Source organism: Palaemon carinicauda, chromosome 27, assembly GCF_036898095.1.
Source record: "Palaemon carinicauda isolate YSFRI2023 chromosome 27, ASM3689809v2, whole genome shotgun sequence".
Classification (NCBI taxonomy): Eukaryota; Metazoa; Arthropoda; class Malacostraca; order Decapoda; family Palaemonidae; genus Palaemon; species Palaemon carinicauda.
Window position 1 is genome coordinate 25,945,054 of NC_090751.1, and position 24,034 is coordinate 25,969,087.

Consider the following 24,034-nt stretch of genomic DNA (forward strand, 5'->3'; position numbering starts at 1 on the left):
GCAGATCTTTATGTTTGGAAAGATCTAAGCCTCTATGCCGGAAGACCGATGCCAACATGCTTCTGTAGCCCTTGATAGTGGGAGCTGAAAGGGATCGTCCTTTTCTCAGGTATAAGAGAAAAACAGCTATTTGAGCTACAGAGGTACTGGTCGAGGATACAGAAACTGACTTGCACCAGTCTCGGAAGACTTCCCACTTCGATTGGTAGACTCTAATGGAAGACGCTCTCCTAGCTCTAGCAATCGCACTGGCTGCTTCCTTTGAAAAGCCTCTAGCTCTCGAGAGTCTTTCGATAGTCTGAAGGCAGTCAGACGAAGAGCGTGGAGGCTTTAGAGTACCTTCTTTACGTGTGGCTGACGTAGAAGGTCTACCCTTAGAGGAAGACTACTGGGAACGTCTACTAACCATCGAAGTATCTCGGTGAACCATTCTCTCGCGGGCCAGAGGGAAGCAACTAACGTCAACCTTGTCCCTTCGTGAGAGGCGAACTTCTGCAGTACCTTGTTGACAATCTTGAATGGTGGGAATGCGTAGAGATCCAGATGTGACCAATCTAGGAGGAAAGTATCTATATGTATTGCTGCTGGGTCCGGGACTGGAGAGCAATAGATTGGAAGCCTCTTGGTCCGCGAGGTTGCAAAGAGATCTATGGATGGTTTACCCTAAGTGGCCCAAAGTCTCTTGCACACATCCTTGTGGAGGGTCCATTCGGTTGGAATTACTTGCCCTTTCCGACTGAGACAATCTGCTATGACGTTCAAGTCGCCTTGGATGAACCTCGTTACTAGGGAGATGTCTTGACCTTTCGATCAGATGAGCAGGTCCCTTGCGATCTCGTACAACGTCAGTGAGTGGGTACCTCCTTGTTTGGAGATGTACACCAAGGCCGTGGTGTTGTCCGAGTTAACTTCCACCACTTTGCCTCGAAGGAGAGACTTGAAGCTTTTCAAGGCCAGATGTACTGCCAACAGCTCCTTGCAGTTGATATGCATGCTCCTCTGACTCGAGTTCCACAGTCCTGAGCATTCCCGACCGTCTAGTGTCGCGCCCCAGCCCACGTCCGATGCGTCCGAGAAGAGAACGTGGTTGGGAGTCTGAACAGCCAGGGGAAGACCCTCTCTTAGGTTGATATTGTCCTTCCACCAAGTCAGACAAGACTTTATCTTTTCGGAAACCGGGATCGAGACCGCTTCTAGCGTCTTGTCCTTTTTCCAGTGAAAAGCTAGATGGTATGAAGAGGACGGAGGTGTAGTCTTCCTAGTGACACAAATTGTTCCACGGATGACAGCGTCCCTACCAGACTCATCCACAGCCTGACTGAGCAGCGTTCCTTCTTCAGCATCTTCTGGATGGATAGCAGGGCTTGATCTATTCTGGGGGCTGATCGTCTTGCTGTTCAGCAACGTCCTCATCAGAGGGTTCCTCATCCGAAAACTGATGAGGAAACGGCAACGGAGTGGGCAACGTCTGGCTCGCTGAGTCCGGTCGCACTGGTGCATGCGTAACGGAGCCGGACGCAATATCATGGAACTGCTGCACAGTCTGTGAACTGTCAACAACCATGGGTGCGCGAGGAAGCACAGCGTCAACCCGAGACTGTCTAGACCGTCTGGGTTGTGCAGTCAACACCCTACCGGGTTGCTGAGGTTGACGCACTGCGTCAAAACAAGTCACCTCTGCTGGTTGTTGAACGTCCTGAACGTCAACAACCACCTCCGAGCGTCGCTTAACGACAACGTGCGGCTGGCAACCCACACTGGGTCGCATCGGTGGAGGAACCACCTCAACTGGCAGACGCGAGTAGGTTACCTCAGCGTCAACAGGGCGCACAACCGACCGGTTAGAAGGTTGTTGGCCAGAAGGTTTGGTAGCAACCTTCTCCGCATTAAAGTCCTCTATCAAGAACGCAAGCTTGGACTGCATGTCTTGCAGCAAAGCCCATTTAGGGTCTACGGGAGCAGGTGCGGCCACAGACGGGGTTAGCGACTGAGGCGGTACCGCTTTCCATCCCTGAAAGCCTTGTTTATGCATGACATAATTGTACAGCAAAACTTCAAAGGCTCGAAAACAGCTGTGAAGTTGACCTGTAAAAAACTTGTAGTGTCTCCTGGCCAGGCGCCAGGGAGAGTCTACGAGATTTGAGAAGTCTATCTGGGCAGAGGCATGAACTCCCAAGCCGAGAACTTCTCTCGTGTCATATCAGACTCTCGCTCTATAAGCCAGTTTAAAAGAAGGGAAAGCAAAGGCTGTATCCCCCAAACTCCTCCTGGTGAAAAACCAGTCGCCTAGCCAACATAAAGCTCTCTAGGAGAGCGAGAGAGCACTAGCTTAAAAACAACGGCTTCGAAGTAGCTAGGCCTAGTGTAAGCTCTGACGTTTAGGCGAACGAGGAGCAGCAGTTACAAAAAGATCCGGACAAAGATCCTTAAAAAAAATCATCATGATTTAATTAAAGTCCATAGGGGGCTAAGCAGCTTTAGGCTCCTCTCCATCTGACAGAGTCCTCAAGGGAATATCAGTAGGAGGGGGAACAGCAACTTCCTCATCTACAGGATCCTTGTCCGATAAAAGCTGAGTCTCAAGCAAGGGAGAGACCTACCGTGGTGGCAATGCTTTACAAGCAGAGTCCACACTCACTGGTGCATTAGTAGCGGACCAGAACGCAACATCATGTAACTGCTTGACAGTCTGTGAACTGTCAACAACTGAACTGTCAACCACAACAGGTGCGTGAGGACGCACAGCGTCCACTCTAGACTGCTTTGACTGCCTAGACTGAGCAGTCAAAACAACTCTAGAATGCGGAGGTTGACGCACAGCGTCAAAACAAGTCAACTCCGATTGTTAGTGAACGTCTTGAACGTCAACAGGAGCATCAGCAAGTGGCCTAACGTCCAAATGCGGCTGAAAAACCACACGAGACCGCATCGAGTGTGGTTCTAAACAACCTGACTGACGTGTTTCAGCTACGCCAACGTCAACAGTAAGCACAAAGGAACGTTAGGTTGGCTGAAAGCCAGGATATCGATGAGATAAACGGCTAGACTCAACGGACTAATCGGCAGAATAGTCTTCCATAAGGGAGGCAAGCATATACTGCATGTCTTGCCATACAACCCATTAAGGATCAACGGAAATGGTTGTGGTAAGAGACGAGGGTAACGTCTGTGACCGCAACACTTTGCCAACAAAAAAGACTCTCGGAGTCTGTGTTACGCTTTTGTTAGGCGGCGAGCAGTTATCCGATGACTGCATAGGGTCAGAGCTGTCCTAATGGCTGTAACCAGGACGCTGGACCTGTCCTGAAAGGACTGACTTTCGCTTAAGGGCTTCGAAACCTTGTGACAGGTTTCTTATGCGAAAAGCCTTCGGATGACGAGGAGAAACAACGTCTCTCTCGTCTTATGGTAGGGGAGATCTTGGTAAAATACACCCGATACCATAGAGGGAAAACGTCTGTTCGTTGATCAAGGCCTCTCGAACCCATAAGTCGTTTGACATTACTTCTCCCCTGGGCTTGGGAGCTTGCAAGAGGTCCCGGACTAGGTGAACGACAGGCACGAACAGACGAACCCTCGGACGCAACACTGTAACACTTTGCGCATATCACTTTATCACTTCGATTTTCTGTTTTGCACTTATTTCACTGAAATCGAAACTTTTACTGATTTCTACCTGAAACACACAATTCTACCCTTCATTAAAAGGTAGTAATTGCGAAATCAGTCGTATAATGCAAGCTCATTAATACCAGCAAAAAACAGAAAACATATTTTAAGATAAAAAAATCAGTGGCTGGGAAAGAGACTAAACACTAGTTCATATAAACTACGTTTTCAATCTCTCACCGCACATAGCCTGGGGACGAGAATAAAAAACTAAAAACGTTTTATCCTTCCTCCCCGTACAGAGACTAGGGACGAGAGTAACTCGAGAACAACGTTACCCGCTTGAACGGAACGTTTTCTCTCCTCTCTCTCCCTCCGTCTCTATCTCTCACTCTCTTTCTCTCTTGATTTCGCACCTAAGAGAAGAGCCCAATTATATTTCGTCAAAAAAACATGTTATTTGACTAAAGGAAAAAACTGAAAGGTTTTTCAAATAAAAAGTTCCTTTAAAATAGAATTTAAAACATTTAAGCTAAGAAAGAATGAACAAAACGTCAGAATCGATTTACTCTTACTGCAAAGTGAAACCGTGATACACTCTCTCTCTATCGTAACGATAGAGCTCATGTTGAACGTCCTGAACGTCAACAACTGCGTAGCATAAATAAACTAAACGTTAGTTCATCTTTGAAAACAGTACGAAGACTATCAAAGAAATTCTTTCATAAAATATTACATTTAAAAAGTTTTAAATCCTTAGCTCTTTAAAAGCTAATTACGATATAAAGGGCTCAACGTTGATTAACTTCGGTTTCCAAGTTAGGACCGCCTACTCTCAGGAAAGGTCGCATATAAACAAAACATTAAAATTTATTTTTATATGTTTATAATAAATGGAAAGTTAATCGAAGAGGCCTAATAAAGGCGGAGAGATATAAAATATATAGAGGAAAATCTATAAATAATTTATAACGTGATAAGATAATTACTAAAAGCCTAAACACACTTCCGTCTAAGGGAAGGGTCGGCCATTTAAAAGTGAAAGAAAGTCCATACTCTCTTTGTCACCATAATTAAAACTATCCAAAACGAGTTCAAGATTTAAGATGAAGATAAAACACCTGCATTGCGAAAGCTCAAAACTAGAATATAGTACTTCACCAAATAGATGTGAAAAACTCCAGTTTAGCAACAGCGAGTAAAGTACGTCTTGTCGACACGTCGACAGAGAGAAAATTGAGTCTTTGTTTACATAAGAGCTGGGTATCTGGTCGACAGATGGCGCTGTTGGGCACACCCGCAACCTGTGTAGCGATCGCTGGCGAGTTCTTCCGTAGTTTGTCTGTCGAGCAACAGAGTTGCAGCTATATATTCACCGGCTAAGTTAAATATTTAAAATTTGTTGATGTTGACGGGGTCATTAACTTTAACCTAACTAGCTGTAAATGGAAATTTCATTCCAGTTTGACTGTGGTGTTTAATTTGATAATGGAATATATATATATATATATTGAGTTCATTTGAACATATTTAATATTGCCACTTTATAACTTTAAACAACTTTCTTTAAAAAAGTAACAAAAATTTCTTTTATGAATAAGTTATCAAATTATCAGAAATTCTAACTTCCGTATCTTTTAACTTGTTGAAAGGGAGAAAAATATTGAAATCTTTCTATATCATTGATCTTTATCATGAATTTTACAGCAGAGTATATTATTACATTAATGTATTATGTTTTAGAGCCTCTATGGAGCTATTATGTATGTTTCTTTTGTCCTGAATTTTTATACTCCGCAATAAAGTGAAATACAGCACAATGTTTTACCAGAGAGAGAGAGAGAGAGAGAGAGAGAGAGAGAGAGAGAGAGAGAGAGAGAGAGAGAGAGAGAGAGAGAGAGACTCCAAAAAATTTTAATGTACAGTATTGTTATCATTATTATAGTACAGAACTTTCACTGCCATAATGTATCTTTCATTACCTCCGCCAAGGAAGTTGGGAGGTTATGTTTTTACCCTTGTTTGTATGTTTGTGAACAAATTCCTGGCCACAATTTTACTCATAGTGTAGTGAAACTTTCAGGGATTAATTGCTATTATGAGACATGTAAGTGATTCCATTTTGAAAGTCCAATGTAAAAGATCAAGGGCGAGCAAAAGGTAAAATAAGCTGCCATGGAAGAGGTCTGCACTCTAAGACTGCTTCTCTAATTTAAAGTACAATAACAGGTCTAACTGGATATTTACAATCGAAACTCATATCCTTAGGAGTTTATATCGCCTATTATCCGTGGAATTCTGCAACAGAGGGGGGGAGCTTGGAATGTAATAACTATGAATAAGGCGATTTGACTGTATTCAGTCTATAGTACACAGTATACAGCAACGAGAAAGTGATATACAAGTTGCAGGATTACTGTGCTGAAAAAAATCACTTTGGAACGTGAGCTTGAATTACTGCACCGTTATCTAAATACCTTGCGCATGGGAACTTGAAAAGGGGATCCTAATCTAGAAAATATTACTAAGTATAAGTAATTTAAATTAAATTATTTAAACCATCTATAGGTCAACCTCAGATATAAAAATGAATAAAAAAAAGGCTTTAATAAAATAAACTCAATTAAATAAAACATATGTTGCTTAATTAGAAAAAAATAAGTAAATAATATACGTACCCTCCTCTAAAACCTGAATAGGGATACCCTTGGTAATGATGGTACTGTTCGTACCCTTGAAAGTTTTGTTGCTGCTGGTATTGATACGACTGCTGACGCTGGTCGGGGTAAAACGACGCGGGCATGGTTGCATTTGCAGATGAAGATGGTGGTTGAAAAACTGCACTGCTACTACTACTGCTATTGCTGTTGCTGCTTTTTCTTTGCTCTTCATATCTACTGCTGTTTGAAAAATAGAAATAGATTATTTTCCAAGCAACTAACAAGCATAACCATTTCTATCAATAAGATGAGCTATATTCAATGTCATAAATGTAAGTATAAAAATAGAATACTGTGCTTGCAATGAAAGTTTGTACTGCTTGCCTTAAAGCATTTTCCTAAATTATTAGGTGAAAAGACATACAGATGACCTACTTGAAAAAATATATAAAGTACACTGTTATCCTGCCTACTAGTAAACAATTAGCAGAGCCCACCTCAATAAAAATGTTATTTTTATTAATAAAATAAATTTTTGAATATACTTACCCGATAATCATGTAGCTGTCAACTCCGTTGCCCGACAGAATTCTATGGAGGGATACGCCAGCTATCACAATACTAGAAGGGGGTGTATTTACCAGCGCCACCTGTGGCCAGGTACTCAAGTACTTCTTGTTGACACCTCCTCAATTATTCCTCGGTCCACTGGTTCTCTATGGGGAGGAAGGGAGGGTCGATTAAATCATGATTATCGGGTAAGTATATTCAAAAATTTATTTTATTAATAAAAATAACATTTTTCAATATTAAACTTACCCGATAATCATGTAGCTGATTCACACCCAGGGGGGTGGGTGAAAACCAGTGTACAAGATTAAAGGATAGCTAAGTATCCCATATTTCATATAATCAGTTATCCACAATAACAATGAAATAATAAGTACCTGGTAAGGAAGTCGACTTGAACCGTTACTCTGCCTTTAATAAGATCGTCTTCCTTACTGAGCGCAGCGTTCCTCTTGGGAGGCTGAATCAACTCAAAGGTGCTAAAGTATACAGGGCTGCAACCCATACTAAAGGACCTCATCACAACCTTTAACCTCGGCGCTTCTCAAGAAAGAATTGACCACCCGCCAAATCAACAAGGATGTGGAAGGCTTCTTAGCCGACCGTACAACCCATAAAAAGTATTCAAGAGAAAGGTTAAAAAGTTATGGGATTATGGGAATGTAGTGGCTGAGCCCTCGCCTACTACTGCATTCGTTGCTACGAATAGACCCAGGGTGTAGCAGTACTCGTAAAGAGACTGGACATCTTTGAGATAGAATGATGCGAACACTGACTTGTTTCTCCAATAGGTTGCATCCATAACACTCTGCAGAGAACGGTTCTGTTTGAAGGCCACTGAAGTAGCCACAGCTCTCACTTCATGTGTCCTTACCTTCAGCAAAGCAAGGTCTTCTTCCTTCAGATGAGAATTTGCTTCTCTAATCAGAAGCCTGATGTAGTAAGAAACTGAGTTCTTAGACATTGGTAGAGAAGGCTTCTTGATAGCACACCATAAGGCTTCTGATTGTCCTCGTAATGGTTTTGACCTTTAGATAGTACTTAAGAGCTCTAACTGGGCAAAGTACTCTCTCCAGTTCGTTCCCCACCATGTTGGACAGGCTTGGGATCTCGAACGACTTAGGCCAAGGACGGGAAGGAAGCTCGTTTTTAGCCAAAAAACCGAGCTGCAAGGAACATGTAGCCGTTTCAGATGTGAAACCTATGTTCCTGCTGAAGGCGTGGATCTCACTTACTCTTTTACCTGTTGCTAAGCACACGAGGAAAAGAGTTTTTTAATGTGAGGTCCTTAAAAGAGGCTGATTGGAGCGGTTCAAATCCTGATGACATTAGGAACCTTAGGACCACGTCTAGATTCCAGCCTGGAGTGGACAACCGACGTTCCTTTGAGGTCTCAAAAGACCTAAGGAGGTCCTGTAGATCTTTGTTGGAGGAAAGATCCAAGCCTCTGTGGCGGAAAACCGCTGCCAACAAACTTCTGTAACCCTTGATCGTAGGAGCTGATAGGGCGCTTACGTTCCTTAGATGTAACAGGAAGTCAGCAATCTGGGTTACATTGGTACTGGTTGAGGAAAACTGCATTGGCCTTGCACCAGCTTCGGAAGACTTCCCATAAAGACTGATAGACTCTGAGAGTGGATGTCGTCCTTGCTCTGGCAATCGCTCTGGCTGCCTCCTTCGAAAAGCCTCTAGCTCTTGAGTCTTTCGATAGTCTGAAGGCAGTCAGACGAAGAGCGTGGAGGTTGGGTGTACCTTCTTTACGTGAGGTTGACGCAGAAGGTCCACTCTAGGAGGAAGAGTCCTGGGAACGTCGACCAGCCATTGCAGTACCTCAGTGAACCATTCTCTCGCGGGCCAGAGGGGAGCAACCAACGTCAGCCGTGTCCCTTTGTGAGAGGCGAACTTCTGAAGTACCCTGTTGACAATCTTGAACGGCGGGAATGCATACAGGTTGAGATGGGACCAATCCAGCAGAAAGGCATCCACGCGAACCGCTGCTGGGTCTGGAATCGGAGAACAAAACAAGAGGAGCCTCTTGGTCATCGAGGTAGCGAATAGATCTATGGTTGGCTGACCCCACAGGGCCCAAAGTCTGCTGCAAACATTCTTGTGAAGGGTCCACTCTGTGGGGAAGACCTGACCCTTCCGGCTGAGGCGATCTGCCATGACATTCATATCGCCCTGAATGAGCCTCGTTACCAGCGTGAGCTTTCGATCTTTTGACCAAATGAGGAGGTCCCTTGCGATCTCGAACAACTTCCTCGAATGAGTCCCTCCCTGCTTGGAGATGTAAGCCAAGGCTGTGGTGTAGTCGGAGTTCACCTCCACCACCTTGTTAAGCTGGAGGGACTTGAAGTTTATCAAGGCCAAATGAACTGCCAACAACTCCTTGCAATAGATGTGAAGTGTCCTTTGCTCCTGATTCCATGTTCCCGAGCATTCCTGTCCGTCCAGTGTCGCACCCCAGCCCGTGTCCGATGCGTCCGAGAAGAGACGGTGGTCGGAGGTCTGAACAGCCAATGGTAGACCTTCCTTGAGAAGAATGCTGTTCTTCCACCACGTTAGAGTAGACCTCATCTCTTCGGAAACAGGAACTGAGCCCGTCTCTAGCGTCATGTCCTTTATCCAGTGAGCAGCTAGAAGATACTGAAGGGGGCGGAGGTGGAGTCTCCCTAACTCGATGAACAGGGCCAGCGATGAAAGTGTCCCTGTTAGACTCATCCACTGCCTGACTAAGCATCGGTTCCTTCTCAGCATGCTCTGGATGCATTCTAGGGCTTGGAAGATCCTTGGGGCCGACGGACAAGTCCGAAAAGCTCGACTCTGAAGATCCATACCCAAGGAGACAATGGTCTGGGATGGAACGAGCTGAGACTCCTCAAAATTGACCAGGAGGCCCAGTTCCTTGGTCAGATCCATAGTCCATTTGAAAATCTCCAGACAGCGACGACTTGAGGGAGCTCTTAAAAGCCAGTCGTCTGACGGAGCCGGACACAAGATCATGATACTGCTGCACAGTCTGTAAACTGTCAATCATGGGCAAGCGAGGAAGTACAGTGACAACCCGAATCTGTCTAGACTGTCTGGGTCGTACAGACAACTCCTTAACGGGTTGCTGAGGTTGCCCACTGCGTCACAACAAGTCCCTTCTGTTGGTTGTTGAACGTCTTCCCCGTGACACATTGACTCCGTAAACAAAAAATCCTCTAACAAGGACTAAGCTTGGACTGCATGTCATGCAACACAGCTCAAGGTCTATGGGAGCAGGTGTGGTAACAGACGGGATTAGCGGCTGAAGTGTAACCATTACCTTCCCTGTAAGCATGTTATGCTTAAATAAAAGTCCATAAGAGGTTATGCAGCTAAAGGCTCCCTCCAAATGACAGAGTCCTCAAGGGAATATCAGAAGGAGGGAGAAAAGAACTTTCTCATCTACAGGGACCTTATCCTAGAAAAGCTAAGTTCTCTGAGTGAGGGTTCACTGGTGCAAAGCAGCAGACTAGAAGGCAACGTTATGAAACTGCTTGACAGTCTAGTGAGTTGGCAACAACCCAAGATGTGTTGAGAAGCATGCGGTAAGGTATGCAGAGCATGATGTATGCAGAGTATGCTGTATGCAGAGCATGCTGTATGTAGAGCATGTTGTATGCAGAGCATGCTGAATGCAGAGCATGCTGTATGCAGAGCATGTTGTATGCAGAGCATGCTGAATGCAGAGCATGCTGAATGCTGAGCATGTAGAAAGCAGAGCCTGCTGTAAGCAGAGCGTGTGCATGGCGTTTAACATTTCTCAGAAATTCCATGACCAGTGCTAGAGTGCTTTATGCATGCTTGCATGGGGTTTAAACCATGGTATGCTGAACAGCAGAGTCAGAACGAGCTGGAACAACAACAGAGGTTTCCTCAACTTGAGGGAAAACCTGAGGTTCAGACTGCATAGGCTGAACAACAGACGGAGCAGAAGGCAGGTGCAAGGGTGAAGGAGGTTGACTCCTAGCAAGAGTTGCACCCAAGGATTGCACCAGCTGAGCGGAGGACGGAGGCGGAGTAGTCCGTTCCTGTTCCTGAGAGATGAGTGGAGCATGAGAAGGTTGAGGCTGCGCAGAACAAGGTAAAGTTCTAGCAAGCTGAGGCTCCTGAGGCGCAAGTGCATGGTGTAGATGAGCTTGCCTAGATGAGGGTTGAACTCGGTGCAGCGCTGGTTGAGCAGACAGACTCACGGAGGGGAGAGGTTATTGTACCCCAACCGAGAGTTGCACCACTGGTGGAGCAGCAAGGGGAGGAGGAGGAAGAGTGTAACTCTCCTGATCCCAAAGCAAGGGTTGCCTTAAAGAAGGCTGAGGCTGAACAACACTGTGAACAGCAAACTCCGAAAGTGGTTCAACATCGTACGCCTGGCAGATGGTGCTGCGACCAGGCGGAGCAGGTGCAGGCTGGGCGAGCACAGGCGGAGCAGGTGCAGGCTGGGCGAGCACAGGTGCAGCGAGAACAGGTGGAGGGAGTGCAGGAGGTGCAACACTCTCAGCCCGACACTCACGCATCAAGTCCGAAAGCTGTGCTTGCATGGACTGTAGTAGAGTCCACAACATCGTACGCCTGGCAGATGGTACTGTGATCAGGCGGAGCGAGTGTAGGAGGAGGGAGTGTAGGCGGAGGCGGAGGAGCAACACTCTCAGCCCGACACTCACTCATCAAGTCCGAAAGCTGTGCTTGCATGGACTGTAGTAGAGTCCACAACATCGTACGCCTGGCAGATGGTACTGTGATCAGGCGGAGCGAGTGTAGGAGGAGGGAGTGTAGGCGGAGGCGGAGGAGCAACACTCTCAGCCCGACACTCACTCATCAAGTCCGAAAGCTGTGCTTGCATGGACTGTAGTAGAGTAAACTTGGGGTCGGCAGACACTAAGTTCTGCTGAGGTAAAGCCTTAACAGCAGAGATCTGTTGTGGCAGAACCTTACTCCTCTTAGGCGGAGTGTAATCAACTGATGACTGAGGAGAGTCAGAGCTAACCCAATGACTGCATTCGGGTTGTGAACTTTAACTTCGTACGTCTGGCATAGGTCTGGACTTAACGTTTAAGAAGTCTTGAGACCTGAGACCAGCGTTACTCTGCCTTTATTTTCTCCCCTAATCTCTTCTGCAGACGAGCAAAATAAGGGCTCAATCGTCTGCGGGTGGGAGTGACGGTCTCGGTAAGACACGCCCACAACCACCGAGAATACTTCTGTGCGCCGATCAAGGCCTGCTGAACCCTTATGCCCTTCGACATTGCTTCTCCCCTGGGCTTGGGAGCTTGCAAGAGGTCCCGGACTGGGAGGACAACTGGCGCGCACAAAAGTACCCTCACGCACTAATCACTTATCACTTTGATTTCTGTTTGCACTTATTTCACTGAACTTTAAGTGGTTTGTACCTGAAATACGCAATTCTATCCTTTCTCAAAGTTAGTAATTGCGAAAACAGAATTACAATGTAACAGAAAAATCTAATGAAAGATAATTCAGTGGTTGGAAAGAGACTAAACACTAGATCACTCTAGAAACGTTTAGTTTCTTCCCCTAAAGAGACTAGGGAGAAGAGCAAAAAAACGATAACGACGTTACTCGTACGCCTGGCAGGCTTGAATGAAACGTTTATCCTCTTTCTCCCTCCGTCTCTATCTCTCTCTCTCTCTCTCTCTCTCTTGACTTAGAACCTGAGAGAAGAGCCCAATCATATATATCGTTAAAACATATTATTGTTAAAGGAAAAAAAAAACTGAAAAGTTCCTTTATTAGGATCAAAACCATTAAGTTAAGAAAGAATGAACAAAACGCTAGACACGGTTACTCTTACTGCAACGTGAAACCGTGAACATTCTTTCTCTATCGTAACGATAGAGTGCAAGTTGAACGTTCTGAACGTCAACAACTGCAGAGACAAAACAAAACGTTAGTTCAACTTTGAAAACAGTACGAGACTGTCAAAGAAAATCTTTCAAACTCTGTGGCGGAAATAGCATAATATGTTAACAGGTAAAACCGAAATGACGGGCTCAAAGTTTATTAACTTCGGTAAAAGACCGCCTACTATTAGGAAGGTCGAATATAAACAAATATAAAAATTAATTTTAATGAGTTTATAATAAAAGGAAGTTAATCGAAGAGGCCTATAAGATGCGGAGAGATATAAAATAAATCTATAACTTTTGTTAAGCAAAATTAAGAAAGAGAGTCTATACTCTCTTAGACACCAACACTTCCGTCTAAGGGAAGGGTCGGCCATTGAAAGGTGAACGAGAGTTCATACTCTCTCGTCACCAAAATTAATCAAATTAATTCCAAAAGCTAACTAAGCTAATATAGAAGTTTTCCAGTAAAGCGACAGCCGAAATCAAAGAGAAATACTTCACCAAAGTCGTGAAAATACTCCAAGAACATAAGCGTATCCCAGAACGTCTTGCCGGAAGCACGACAGAGGAATAATTGAGGAGGTGTCAACAAGAAGTACTTGAGTACCTGGCCACAGGTGGCGCTGGTAAATACACCCCCTTCTAGTATTGTGATAGCTGGCGTATCCCTCCATAGAATTCTGTCGGGCAACGGAGTTGACAGCTACATGATTATCGGGTAAGTTTAATATTGAAAAATTGGTGTAGTTAGATATGAAAGAAGACAAATTTATTTCAGATAGAAAAACAGCAGAACAGTTGATTAAATTGCTCCGAGACAAACCTGTTTCTTTCAAAATCAATCTTTTCTGTGGTCCGCCTGTCCCTTTCCCTCGGAGGTTGAGCCTGGTTGTCTTCTTCGGGCGGGGGAGGAGGAGGGGGTTTGGCAGGTGGCGGTGGTCTCTTCCTGGCTTCCTTCGCTTCTTCTTCTCTCTTGGCTTCTTCCTCTAGCATTTCCCCAACCTCCGCCACCCGCTTTTTACATTCCTTTCCTGTATCAATGGAAATAAAAATAGTCAAATCCTTAAATACAAACCATGACTCTAGTTTTAGTACTGTACTTCTAATACTGATTACTAAATAACAAAATATTGCATAGAATATTGATATAACACTAAGAATCACACCGCAACTTGACAGTCAATTTAATTCTTTAGATACCTGAACTTTCAACATTATTAAAGAGATAACTCTTTTGTTGCGGGGTATAGCTCATAGAGTGAAAAAAAGGTAATTGGAACTCGAGATTTCAAAGTCAATGATATACAACCAGAGCTTTGGTTACGCAAGTTACTGTGGCTGGTCACTATAACCTGTCATATAATGATGAAGTTGAGTTCACTCTCATAATGTGTGTAGTCCATCAACAATCTAAGCCCCACTCACAATTAAAAGGAAAAAACACAGCACCAGTGGGTAAGCATCAGAACTATGTACTGTATGTGGTCAAATCATACATTGAAAATGAAGCAAAGTTTATGCAGTTCTTTTAAACTTAAATTATTGTTACATTTTTTAAAAAGTTGAGCATTGATCTCACCAAATGGATCGAGGAAAACCTGCAACACCTTTCCCATAAGAGTAGCATTGTTCAGCTTTTTAACACACATTCTAGCAGACTCGGGCTCTTCAAACACTAGTCTAGCCACACCCAAATGCTTCCGAGAGAGATCGTGAGTGAATATCTCCAACTCTTCAATAGCTCCGCACTGATGTTTGTTGACCTGTGATGAAAAATTTCAAAACTCTAGTAACATATATAATGAAAATTACCAGCATATATATTAACCCTTCTACCCCCAATGGACGTACTGTACTGGTACGTTTCACAAAACTCATCCCTTAACCGCCATGGACGTACCGGTACGTCCTTGCAAAAAACTGCTATTTGCATTTTTTTTTTGCATATTTTTGAGAACTTTATGAGAAACTTCAGGCATTTTCCAAAATAATAAGACCAACCTGACCTCTCTATGACAAAAATTAAGGCTGTCAGCGCAATCTAAAAAAAAAATATTGCAAAATGTGCTGGAAAAAGAAAAACCCCTGAGGGTTAAGGGTTGGAAAGTTCCAAATAGCATTGAGGGTAAAAGGGTTAATAACCTGTAAAATGCAATATTAAAAAAAATAAATAAATAATTACTATCAAACATTACCCATATGAGTTTGGGAAAATCTAATTAAGCTTAATCCACATAAGGAATATGAATTTACACAAAAGTTGGCAGGGCTTACAACATAATCATTTTAACATGTTTGCATAAAATAAAGTCATACCATGTATGGCTACGGTACCTTCATCCAGCAGAGAAAAACAAAATTGTTTGCTCACTAGAGGTTTACTATTAGTGTACAGTAATCTGAAAATTGTGGGCAGAGCATCAAGAAGCATAAACATCCTAATCAATTAGATTTACAAATTTTTAAGTAATTTGTATTTTTCCTAACATACTTACCTAAAACTACCTTCTTAGGAGTTACTGGTTAACTCTACCTAACCGACCAGCTTTTTGTATAGTTTACCCTCTTCCCGTTTTCTACGGGGTCAACCTCTGGCAGTGTGGTACGTGCCGAGGCGAATCAGGGTCGGGCAGCGTGCTAGCTCAGGTCGAATCGTCAGTAAGTTTCTGGCCACGACGTGATCAACATCTCGCCGCGAAAATTGTGGGCAGAGCATCAAGAAGCATAAACATCCTAATCAATTAGATTTACAAATTTGAGCTACATGGCCTGGCACTGGGGCCAGTTGGTCCTTCATTGATGAAGTGCAACACGGTACAGTTGTGCATTGAATTTCATGTTCAGAAAAGGAGCAGAATCAGAGATGAAGAAGATAGCTAAAAGGTGGGTGTAGCTAGAGGTGAAGGGACAGTGCCAAGACCTTCAAGTCTGAAGAAGATAGCTAAAAGGTGGGTGTAGCTAGAGGTGAAGGGACAGTGCTAAGACCTTCAAGTCTGAAGAAGATAGCTAAAAGGTGGGTGTAGCTAGAGGTGAAGGGACAGTGCCAAGACCTTCAAGTCTGAAGATGATAGCTAAAAGGTGGGTGTAGCTAGAGGTGAAGGGACAGTGCCAAGACCTTCAAGTCTGAAGAAGATAGCTAAAAGGTGGGTGTAGCTAGAGGTGAAGGGACAGTGCCAAGACCTTCAAGTCTGAAGAAGATAGCTAAAGGGTGGGTGTAGCTAGAGGTGAAGGGACAGTGCCAAGACCTTCAAGTAACTGATTGCATTACCATTCTCCTACAAAGAACATCCCAATCTCTTTACAAAATAAAATAAAAAAATAAATTTGCCATGACGACCATGAAAACACAGCTGAAACATAAAAACATTTACAGTATTATAGATACCAGAAGGTCAATAAGTAATGATGAAGTTAACTTACAATTTCATTATGGAGGAACTGCTTGTCAATGTTGTCGTTGATATTGAATATTGTAACTTCCAGTGAGGGTGGTGATCCTACGTAATCTGAATCAATCTGAAATCACATATCTTTGTAAAGTTTGTGCCATGAATATTATAAATAAATCACAATAGCATATCTGTCTGCTTCTTATATATGAATAATAAAAAAAAAAAAACAGGAGACAAATTTAAATCAAACCTATCTAAAATATAAGAGAAACCAAAATAAAACTACTCTATACATATATGTGGTCCAAGATAAATCAACTTCGATAAATGCTCAAGAGAAATAATGATTACAGATATAAGACAAATCTCAAGTTCTCTTAGTTGCATAAGGCACGCAACATGTTCTTACCTTGAAGCGAGGAACCGCTATGTCCATAGTTTCTGGCCGGATCCATATTTTTTGCTTTCTTGGATCACGCAGCACAACAGCAGGATAAGTTGGGTCTCCCTCAACAACACCCTCAAATCTGCAGAGAAAATATTGAATACAGAAAAAGAACTGCTTAATCTGTTCACTTCAAGCACATCTAATTCATCAAAAGAATAAAGAGACTAAAGATTAACAGGTAAAATGCGGCCAAGTTTACATAAACTGTACTTGCAATGTAACAATAAAAATTTATCTTCAAGATCCAGCAATGATGAAAATACCCTAAAACTATAGTCCATTTCTTTTATCGAGGCAGATTTGCACCGACTCGCAGCGGTGCCCTTTCAGCTCGGAAAATTTTCCTGATCGCTGATTGGTTAGAATTATCTCGTCCAACCAATCAGCGATCAGGAAACTTTTCCGAGCTAAAAGGGCACCGCTGCGAGTCGGTGCAAATCTGCATCACTTGAAGAAATTGACTATAGTGATTCCTTCCCATGGATGTTTCCAGTAGTGTTTGCAAACTTATGAGAATGAAACTTGGGATTATATCAACAATTACCTTTCAATGAGGATACCCAAAGTTGCAACAGATGCTATTTTCCTTCATGGAAAATAAAGACTACAAACAATTGGCATTAAGACAAAATGGCTTCTATTAATAATAAATTATCTTATCACATTCACATGAAAGATGAGATAGCATAATGAAACAAGCTGCAAAGAAAGCTGAGGAAATTAAAGTTTTCCAGGGTTCCTCCTTTCCAAAAAATTACAACTTTTATGGACCACATCTGAGCTAGGTAGTATGCTACTGTAATGAAACAGATCAATAAGAATTCTTGAAAGTTACCAAAATAAAAAATAATGATTAAATGATGAGAGGAGCATAATAGAGTAAAAAGCCATCAAATACTGTTAATGTACATATGAAAAAATTAACAGCCATTCTGACACCATAGTAGTTTTATTTGTAAACAATAAAATATGCAGAATAAAAAGTCAGCTTGAAAATGATAAAAAAAACAGCAATGCTCCAGACCTGTTCACAAGGACTAACCTCAGAAACAATAACAAGATAGTTTACGAGTAGAACACCAAATACTGTAAATTAAAAAGACCTATATTGTTAAAGGTAAACTTCACAGGGATAGAATCTACCAACTAAGGAACAAATTTAATCTTTATAAAAAATTAAAACGTTTTCTTTATCTAGATCAAATCCTCAACCAAGACACCTACAACAAGAACACTAGTCATTTACAGAAGAGTATTGTGTAGGTGTATATTTTGAGTCACCAGAACGACTCAGAAGAAAGATATAGAAAATGGGAGATCTTGAATTCATTAACCATTCAACTTTTACCAATATTTCAGACTAACCCTGTGTACAGAAATGTTAACTGATGTTCAACTTAACCTGTTGTATATAAATCTTGAAAAATGGCTTTAGGAGATAATGTAGCCTAGTGAAAATCTGTTACCTTTAAAGCAAACATGAAAAGCTTCAGCCTTTTCCAGCAGAAAGAAGAGGTATAAAGGCTATATACCTCCAAAATTCCTTGTGTGATAGGAGCTTTCCAACCACTCAAAACAAAAGATGACTTGACTCTTTACAAGAGCACTAACATTCCCTTTGGAAGTACTTGCTTAATTATAAAATTATGCTTTACTTGTAGAGAACTAACCGTTTTAAGTACTAACGAAACAAACGTTAATCGTCATACAGTATTTATTTTAAACTGTCTTTTACTTGGGTCTATTGGATTGTTTACTACAAGCGACATTTGCATTCTTCTCGAATGCTTTGCTTTGATTGCTTACTCTCCAAAGAACAGTTACTTCATGATACAGTGCTACTCATTATTCTTATCATCTTTCCAGGTTTACATTTTGTCACTTTAGTATTGGCAACTGATTGATATTATTTGGCTGGATACTTGTCTCTGAAGTATTGTGAGACAGCACATAGTGACACACCAAACACTACAGGTACAAGCAAACTTCCATGAATGTGGTGTAGTTCAAAAAAGGCAAGAACAAATTCTTTATAAAGCAACATCAAATTACTATTGAAACTACATAAAATACACAGATACCAAGATTTGTACTATGTAATGTATTTAAACCTATTATCCTCTATGGATATCTTAAATTTTCTATTGATAAAAAAAAAGATATAAAATAAATATTCTTTATTTATTCTCCTCATCAAAATCATCATTCACCAGAGTACTGTATCAACTCTCAGATGGCAAAACTTTCGTCTTCAATTTTTGATTATGAAAACACAAGTGTATGTGTAGATCATATTGAAACATTTTCTATCATTTTGCCAATACTTTAAAAATCACATTATGGATAGGAAAAAATATAGGCTTACAGAAAATTTATTCAAGTAATGTACATGATTATCTTCTGATACAGGTCCTAATAAGGTTCGGAAAACTAGAGCTATTTTCATATTTCAAGAGAACGTATACAATTATAACGCCTTTTGTTCAGGGAATATGATACAATTCACTTTATTATTTGTTGCATCTGAGAAACAAATGTCAGCTTTAAAATACCTTGAAGTCAAATGACTCAACTTTCATCTCTTGGTAACATGCAATAGCATCCTCTTCAACAGGTATTAGCAATTTTGAAGATCACCAAACAATCAGCCCTAAAATAAGATTGTTTCTATGTTCAAAAATTTGGTTCATATGGCTATGTATCTGGAATATTGTATATCATTCTTGATACTATTTTATTTCATTCATTCACAACTATCAAATCATCACATTTATTTTTTAGATAACTATTCCTTTGTCTGGTCTTCTGTTTTTCATTATGCCAAGTTATCTTTCCCAAATTTTAAAATACACTTTCAATACCATTATTTTCTTATCAACCACAACTATTACCGAAATGACTTATCATACAGGTTGTTAGATTAGGTCATTTAAAAAAGCCATAGAATTTTCAACCACCATCAAAAAAAAAAGAGAAGAAGACACTTTTAAGTCATTATTTATTATGGACTTAACTAAGAGCTGCTAAAGCTCCAGAACTTAAGGCTACTCATTTTATTTCAAATAATTAGAGACCCCAATTCAATTAGAGATGAAAAGCCCAGTAAATAGCCCATGTTTTGACTGAGAAATTGTTAAGGTGTCCATACTTTGTCCCATGTCATCAGATCCCAGTCCAGTGTCATTCGGTCTTTGTTGTTGCCATCCAACCTCCAGACCTTAGGGAGAAAAAAAAACACTGCTGACCCTGCCCCTTTAGCTGTGATTGAGCCATCAATGATTTATAGCTGAAAATCCTTCCTAGTTGTGCTGATATAACTAGATACACTGCCAAATGGGGTAGTCAACACACTCAGTCCCTTGTCCAAGTGCTCAAATCCCAAATAAGGAGAAACCAGTATTGAGACTGTGTATACCATAGTTGGGGTGCAGCAAACATTGTAGATATACACAGCAATGCTGGTAAGAACAACTCTTGTAAAGAGTACAGTAGTAACTGCAAACTTTATGTAGATGACTCACAGCAATGAATATAGACTGAAAACTATCAAAAGGCTATAGATCCCATTTCCACTGCGGTTTCTTGTTACTCGGGCAAAATGTCCTTCTGGAGTGTCTCATCTCATCCATCCTTTGTCTTGGGTCGACTTCATAGTGTAACCTTACCTGAGGAAAGAGCAATCTAATACTTTGTAAAAAGATTCATTGGCAACCTCAACAACGTGGTCAATGGAACTAGGCAGAACATCATATCATATACATACTAATTAGAATGCATGAAACTAAAGGCACACAAATAAAAGACAACCTTATTGCCTTCCAAAAATACTGATCAGAGGCATAGGATAAGAAAAAGCAAAAGGTATAAAGGAACCTACAAGTTCCATGCCCATAAAATAATAAAAAGAAACCAAGGCCAATACAAATTCAGAGCATTAGAGCAAAGATATACCAAAAGGTAACAGTCAACAGAAATAAAATCATCAACTGCATAATATGAAACTTATGCTTTCCTTGTAATGATATACATAAAGTATGAAAAATAAAGAATTATTAAGAGGTGAAACAACAAAGAAGTTAAAATTTCTGCAAAAAAAAAAAAATCCCCTTCCAGCAATAGCTGATCAGACAATTCACTTTAAGTCAGCATTGATGACTTTGGCAGGTGCCAAGTAAATCATATTTTTCTCTCAAGGGTTAAAAAGATAAAAGCAATATGGCAAAAGAAAAAAGCTTAATTGAGATCTAAAATCCTACAGCCTAAAAATAAAAAAAAATAAAACTTTAGAATGCAAAGGCATCTTTGCTTTTTTTAAAAGACAACTTTAATCCAACTAAATAAGGGTAATAAATGAAAGATAAGGTTTAAGTTGGGGGGTGCCACATTTGACAAGGCACAGCAGGCTAATGTACTCTTTCATAGACAAGGCAGGAAAGGGCTTGAACCTTGATAAACTTACCTATACAGTTTACTAGCTCCATTTACAAGTACTGGATCAATAAGCAACTTGTAATTTCTCTTCGGTGGATGAGCCGGAGGTGGCCCATGTTTTGGAGGACCAGCACGCTGTGGGGGGTGGTGAGTGCAGGGACGCTGATCCATAGCACCTTCTACACACCTGCAATTAAGGAAAAATTCATTATAGTCTCAGTAGTTGCATGGGACAGGTTTTTGTGGAATACGATACAAACTATCTAGAATTAGTACAACCTACAAACTTCCGAGTGTCATCCCACAATTCACAGCAACTGAAGAAAAATTGGGTTTGGAAAACTTTTCCTCTTTAATAGGAATAAATTAGCTTATAATTCTATATTTATTCAAATAAATTATATATAAAAGGATGCCCTTCTATAATTTCCCATGCTGTACAGAAATCCATTGATTGTGATCAAGATAGTCATATGATTGGCCTTGATTTTAGTGATGCCTCTGACTGTGTTAATCCTGAGGCCCCCGCTTTCAAACTTACAAGCTAACTGCATATGCTGATGATGTTACTCTCTTTGTATCAGCTCCAACTACTGAATGTAGATCTGAGGATGCTGAATCTTTGTAGAGATCTAGCTAAAATTAGCATAATGTATGGTGAAAATTAGGGGGCATGATGTTGAACCCAAACAAAATTCAAAGTTCCATACTGTATGATTGTAAGTAGTTCAAGGGCAATGGCTCCTCAACATTCAAATATTTGCATTGCCGATGTCTTCTTAACTATATAGAACTTATTCAAAATTTTAGATGTAATTCTTGACTGTAAAATGACAAATTTGTAGATAATTTGTATATTTCCTAATGATACAAACCTTAGCTATTTATTAGGGGTATTACTTTCGGCGTAGCTGAAGTGACGAGACATTAAAGTTTAGCGAGGGTTAACTACGCGCTTGCTACCACTCCCACACCTGTGAATTAGCTCACTTTGCTTGAAGGTAGGACTTCAAGGGGGATGGGGCTGGCGGGCAAGTTTGTATAAATAGCTAAGGTTTGTATTGTTAGGAAAAATACAAATTCTCTACAGATTTGTCATTTGTTCCGTAACTGAAATACAAACCACGCTATTTATTAGGGGTGACTCACCCATTAGGAAGGATGGACATCCCTGCCAATCTGGCTTTTGGCTTTACCCGGGGCTCCTTATCTGAGCATGTCAGCACTCAAAAATAAGGAGACCCTGCACCTCGCTAAAACCTTAATACGCAAGGTCCGCGGCCTACGCCAGCTGTGTTGAGATATATAGAAGTGTGACCATCCAGGTAAAGTTATTTTGAGTCTTCAGAAGGAAAAACTGTTGTATCCAAGACTTTCCCAATACCATCTCGTCAGGGTATGGGGACACAATAGTATTACAGTGGTTTTAATACTAGGTACACAAGGAAGCATGGTTTACCTGCAGTGGTTTGAGGTCAGCTTGTACAGAGAACCCAGGATGCTGCTTTCACCAAGGGAGGGGAGGATGAAGAAAAGAATGAGAGCCAGTCAAACCTTTCCATTCATGCAGACTAAAACTGGGTAACAATGCCCTCAACCTTCTGCTACTTGTCCAATAAGGAGCTTGAGGTTTTAAACCAGCTGTTGTGCAGCCCCCATAGGACTGATAGAAAACGTATCGAGTCTCCTGTGGGTCACGTCTTGCAGGTAGTGGGATGTGAACGTAGTTTGACGTTTCCACACCCCACCCTGAAGAACCTGCATCACTGAGAAGTTTCTCTTGAATGCCAGGGATGTAGCTACGCTCCTGACATCATAAGCTCTGTGGCGAAGTGAAGGAGGGGGTCTGGATTCAGTGCATGGTCTATGACAATGCGAATCTATGCTGAGATTGTGTTCTTGGTGACCCTCCTCTTGGTCCTTCCTGTGCTGATGAGGAGTGCAGGCACACGAGGATGGGCTGCGGCTGTTCTCTTAAGGTACAGCCTCAAACTCCTCACTGGGCAGAGTAAGAGATGATTAGGGTCATCTATTACAGAACGAAGACTCAAAATCCAGGAGTCGAATCATGGGTCCACTACTCTCAGGTTCTGAGTGTTAGCAATAAACTCAGGGACGAAGCTGAACGTTACCTCTCCGCATCCCCTTGAATGGGCGATGTCATATGAGAGACCATGAAGTTCACTGACTCGTTTGGCCGAAGCCAAAGCTAGCAGGAACACTGTCTTCCAAGTTAGATGACGATCTGTTGCCTGGCGTAATGGTTCATAGGGAGGTCTCTTAGGAAACCTGAGAACTCGAACCACGTTCCATGGGGAGGTCTCACTTCAGACTGAGGACAGGTAAGTTCATAACTCCGTATGAGTAAGGAAAGTTCTAGCAATGAAGAAATGTCCATTCCTTTTAGTCTAAAGGCGAGGCTTAAGGCTGAGTGATAGCCTTTTACCGCCGAGACTGACAAGCGCATTTCTTCACGCATATATACGAGGAACTCCGCTATTGCTGGAATACAGTAGTGGCATCGAGAAGAGAGATGCCCCTTCCACGACACCAACCACAGAAGACTTTCCACTTTGCTTGGTAGACCGCAGGTGTCCAGACATCCTGATCGCAACTTGTTGCGAAAATCTTCTCTGAGAGAGGAGATGCTGGATAGTCTCCAGGCGTGAGGTCATAGCAAGGCTACGGCTTTCTGGAATATGTTGGCATGTGGTTGTTTAAGTAGATCGTGTCGTGGAGGGAGTTCTCTTGGGGGCTCCGTTAGGAGTTGCAGAAGGTCCGGAAATCATTCTGCGTGATGCCATAGCGGAGCTATGAGGGTCATTGAAAGGTTGACCGATATTCTGGCCTTGTTGAGTACCCTCCTCATGAGACAGAACGGGGGAAAGGCGTAAACGTCAATGTTGTCCCAACGTTGTTGGAATGCATCTTGCCAGAGAGCCTTGGGGTCTGGGACAGGGGAACAATACAACGGGAGCCTAAAGTTCAGGGCCGTTGTGAAGAGGTCCACTGTCGGAGAAGCCCACAAAGTCA

General features: G+C 41.9%; 1 protein-coding gene across 1 annotated transcript in view; it reads right to left on the minus strand.

Moving 5' to 3' along the window:
• Set1 (SET domain containing 1) overlaps positions 1-24,034 on the minus strand; it is a 95,206-nt gene that overhangs the window by 43,758 nt on the left and 27,414 nt on the right. Inside the window, exons 2-7 of the mRNA XM_068350914.1 lie at positions 21,030-21,188; positions 16,532-16,649; positions 16,151-16,246; positions 14,310-14,493; positions 13,554-13,761; positions 6,288-6,509 (exon numbers count right to left, since the gene is read on the minus strand). Coding sequence (XP_068207015.1) covers positions 6,288-6,509; positions 13,554-13,761; positions 14,310-14,493; positions 16,151-16,246; positions 16,532-16,649; positions 21,030-21,172 — 971 coding nt within the window. The 5' untranslated portion in view covers positions 21,173-21,188. The remainder of the gene's footprint in view (positions 1-6,287; positions 6,510-13,553; positions 13,762-14,309; positions 14,494-16,150; positions 16,247-16,531; positions 16,650-21,029; positions 21,189-24,034) is intronic.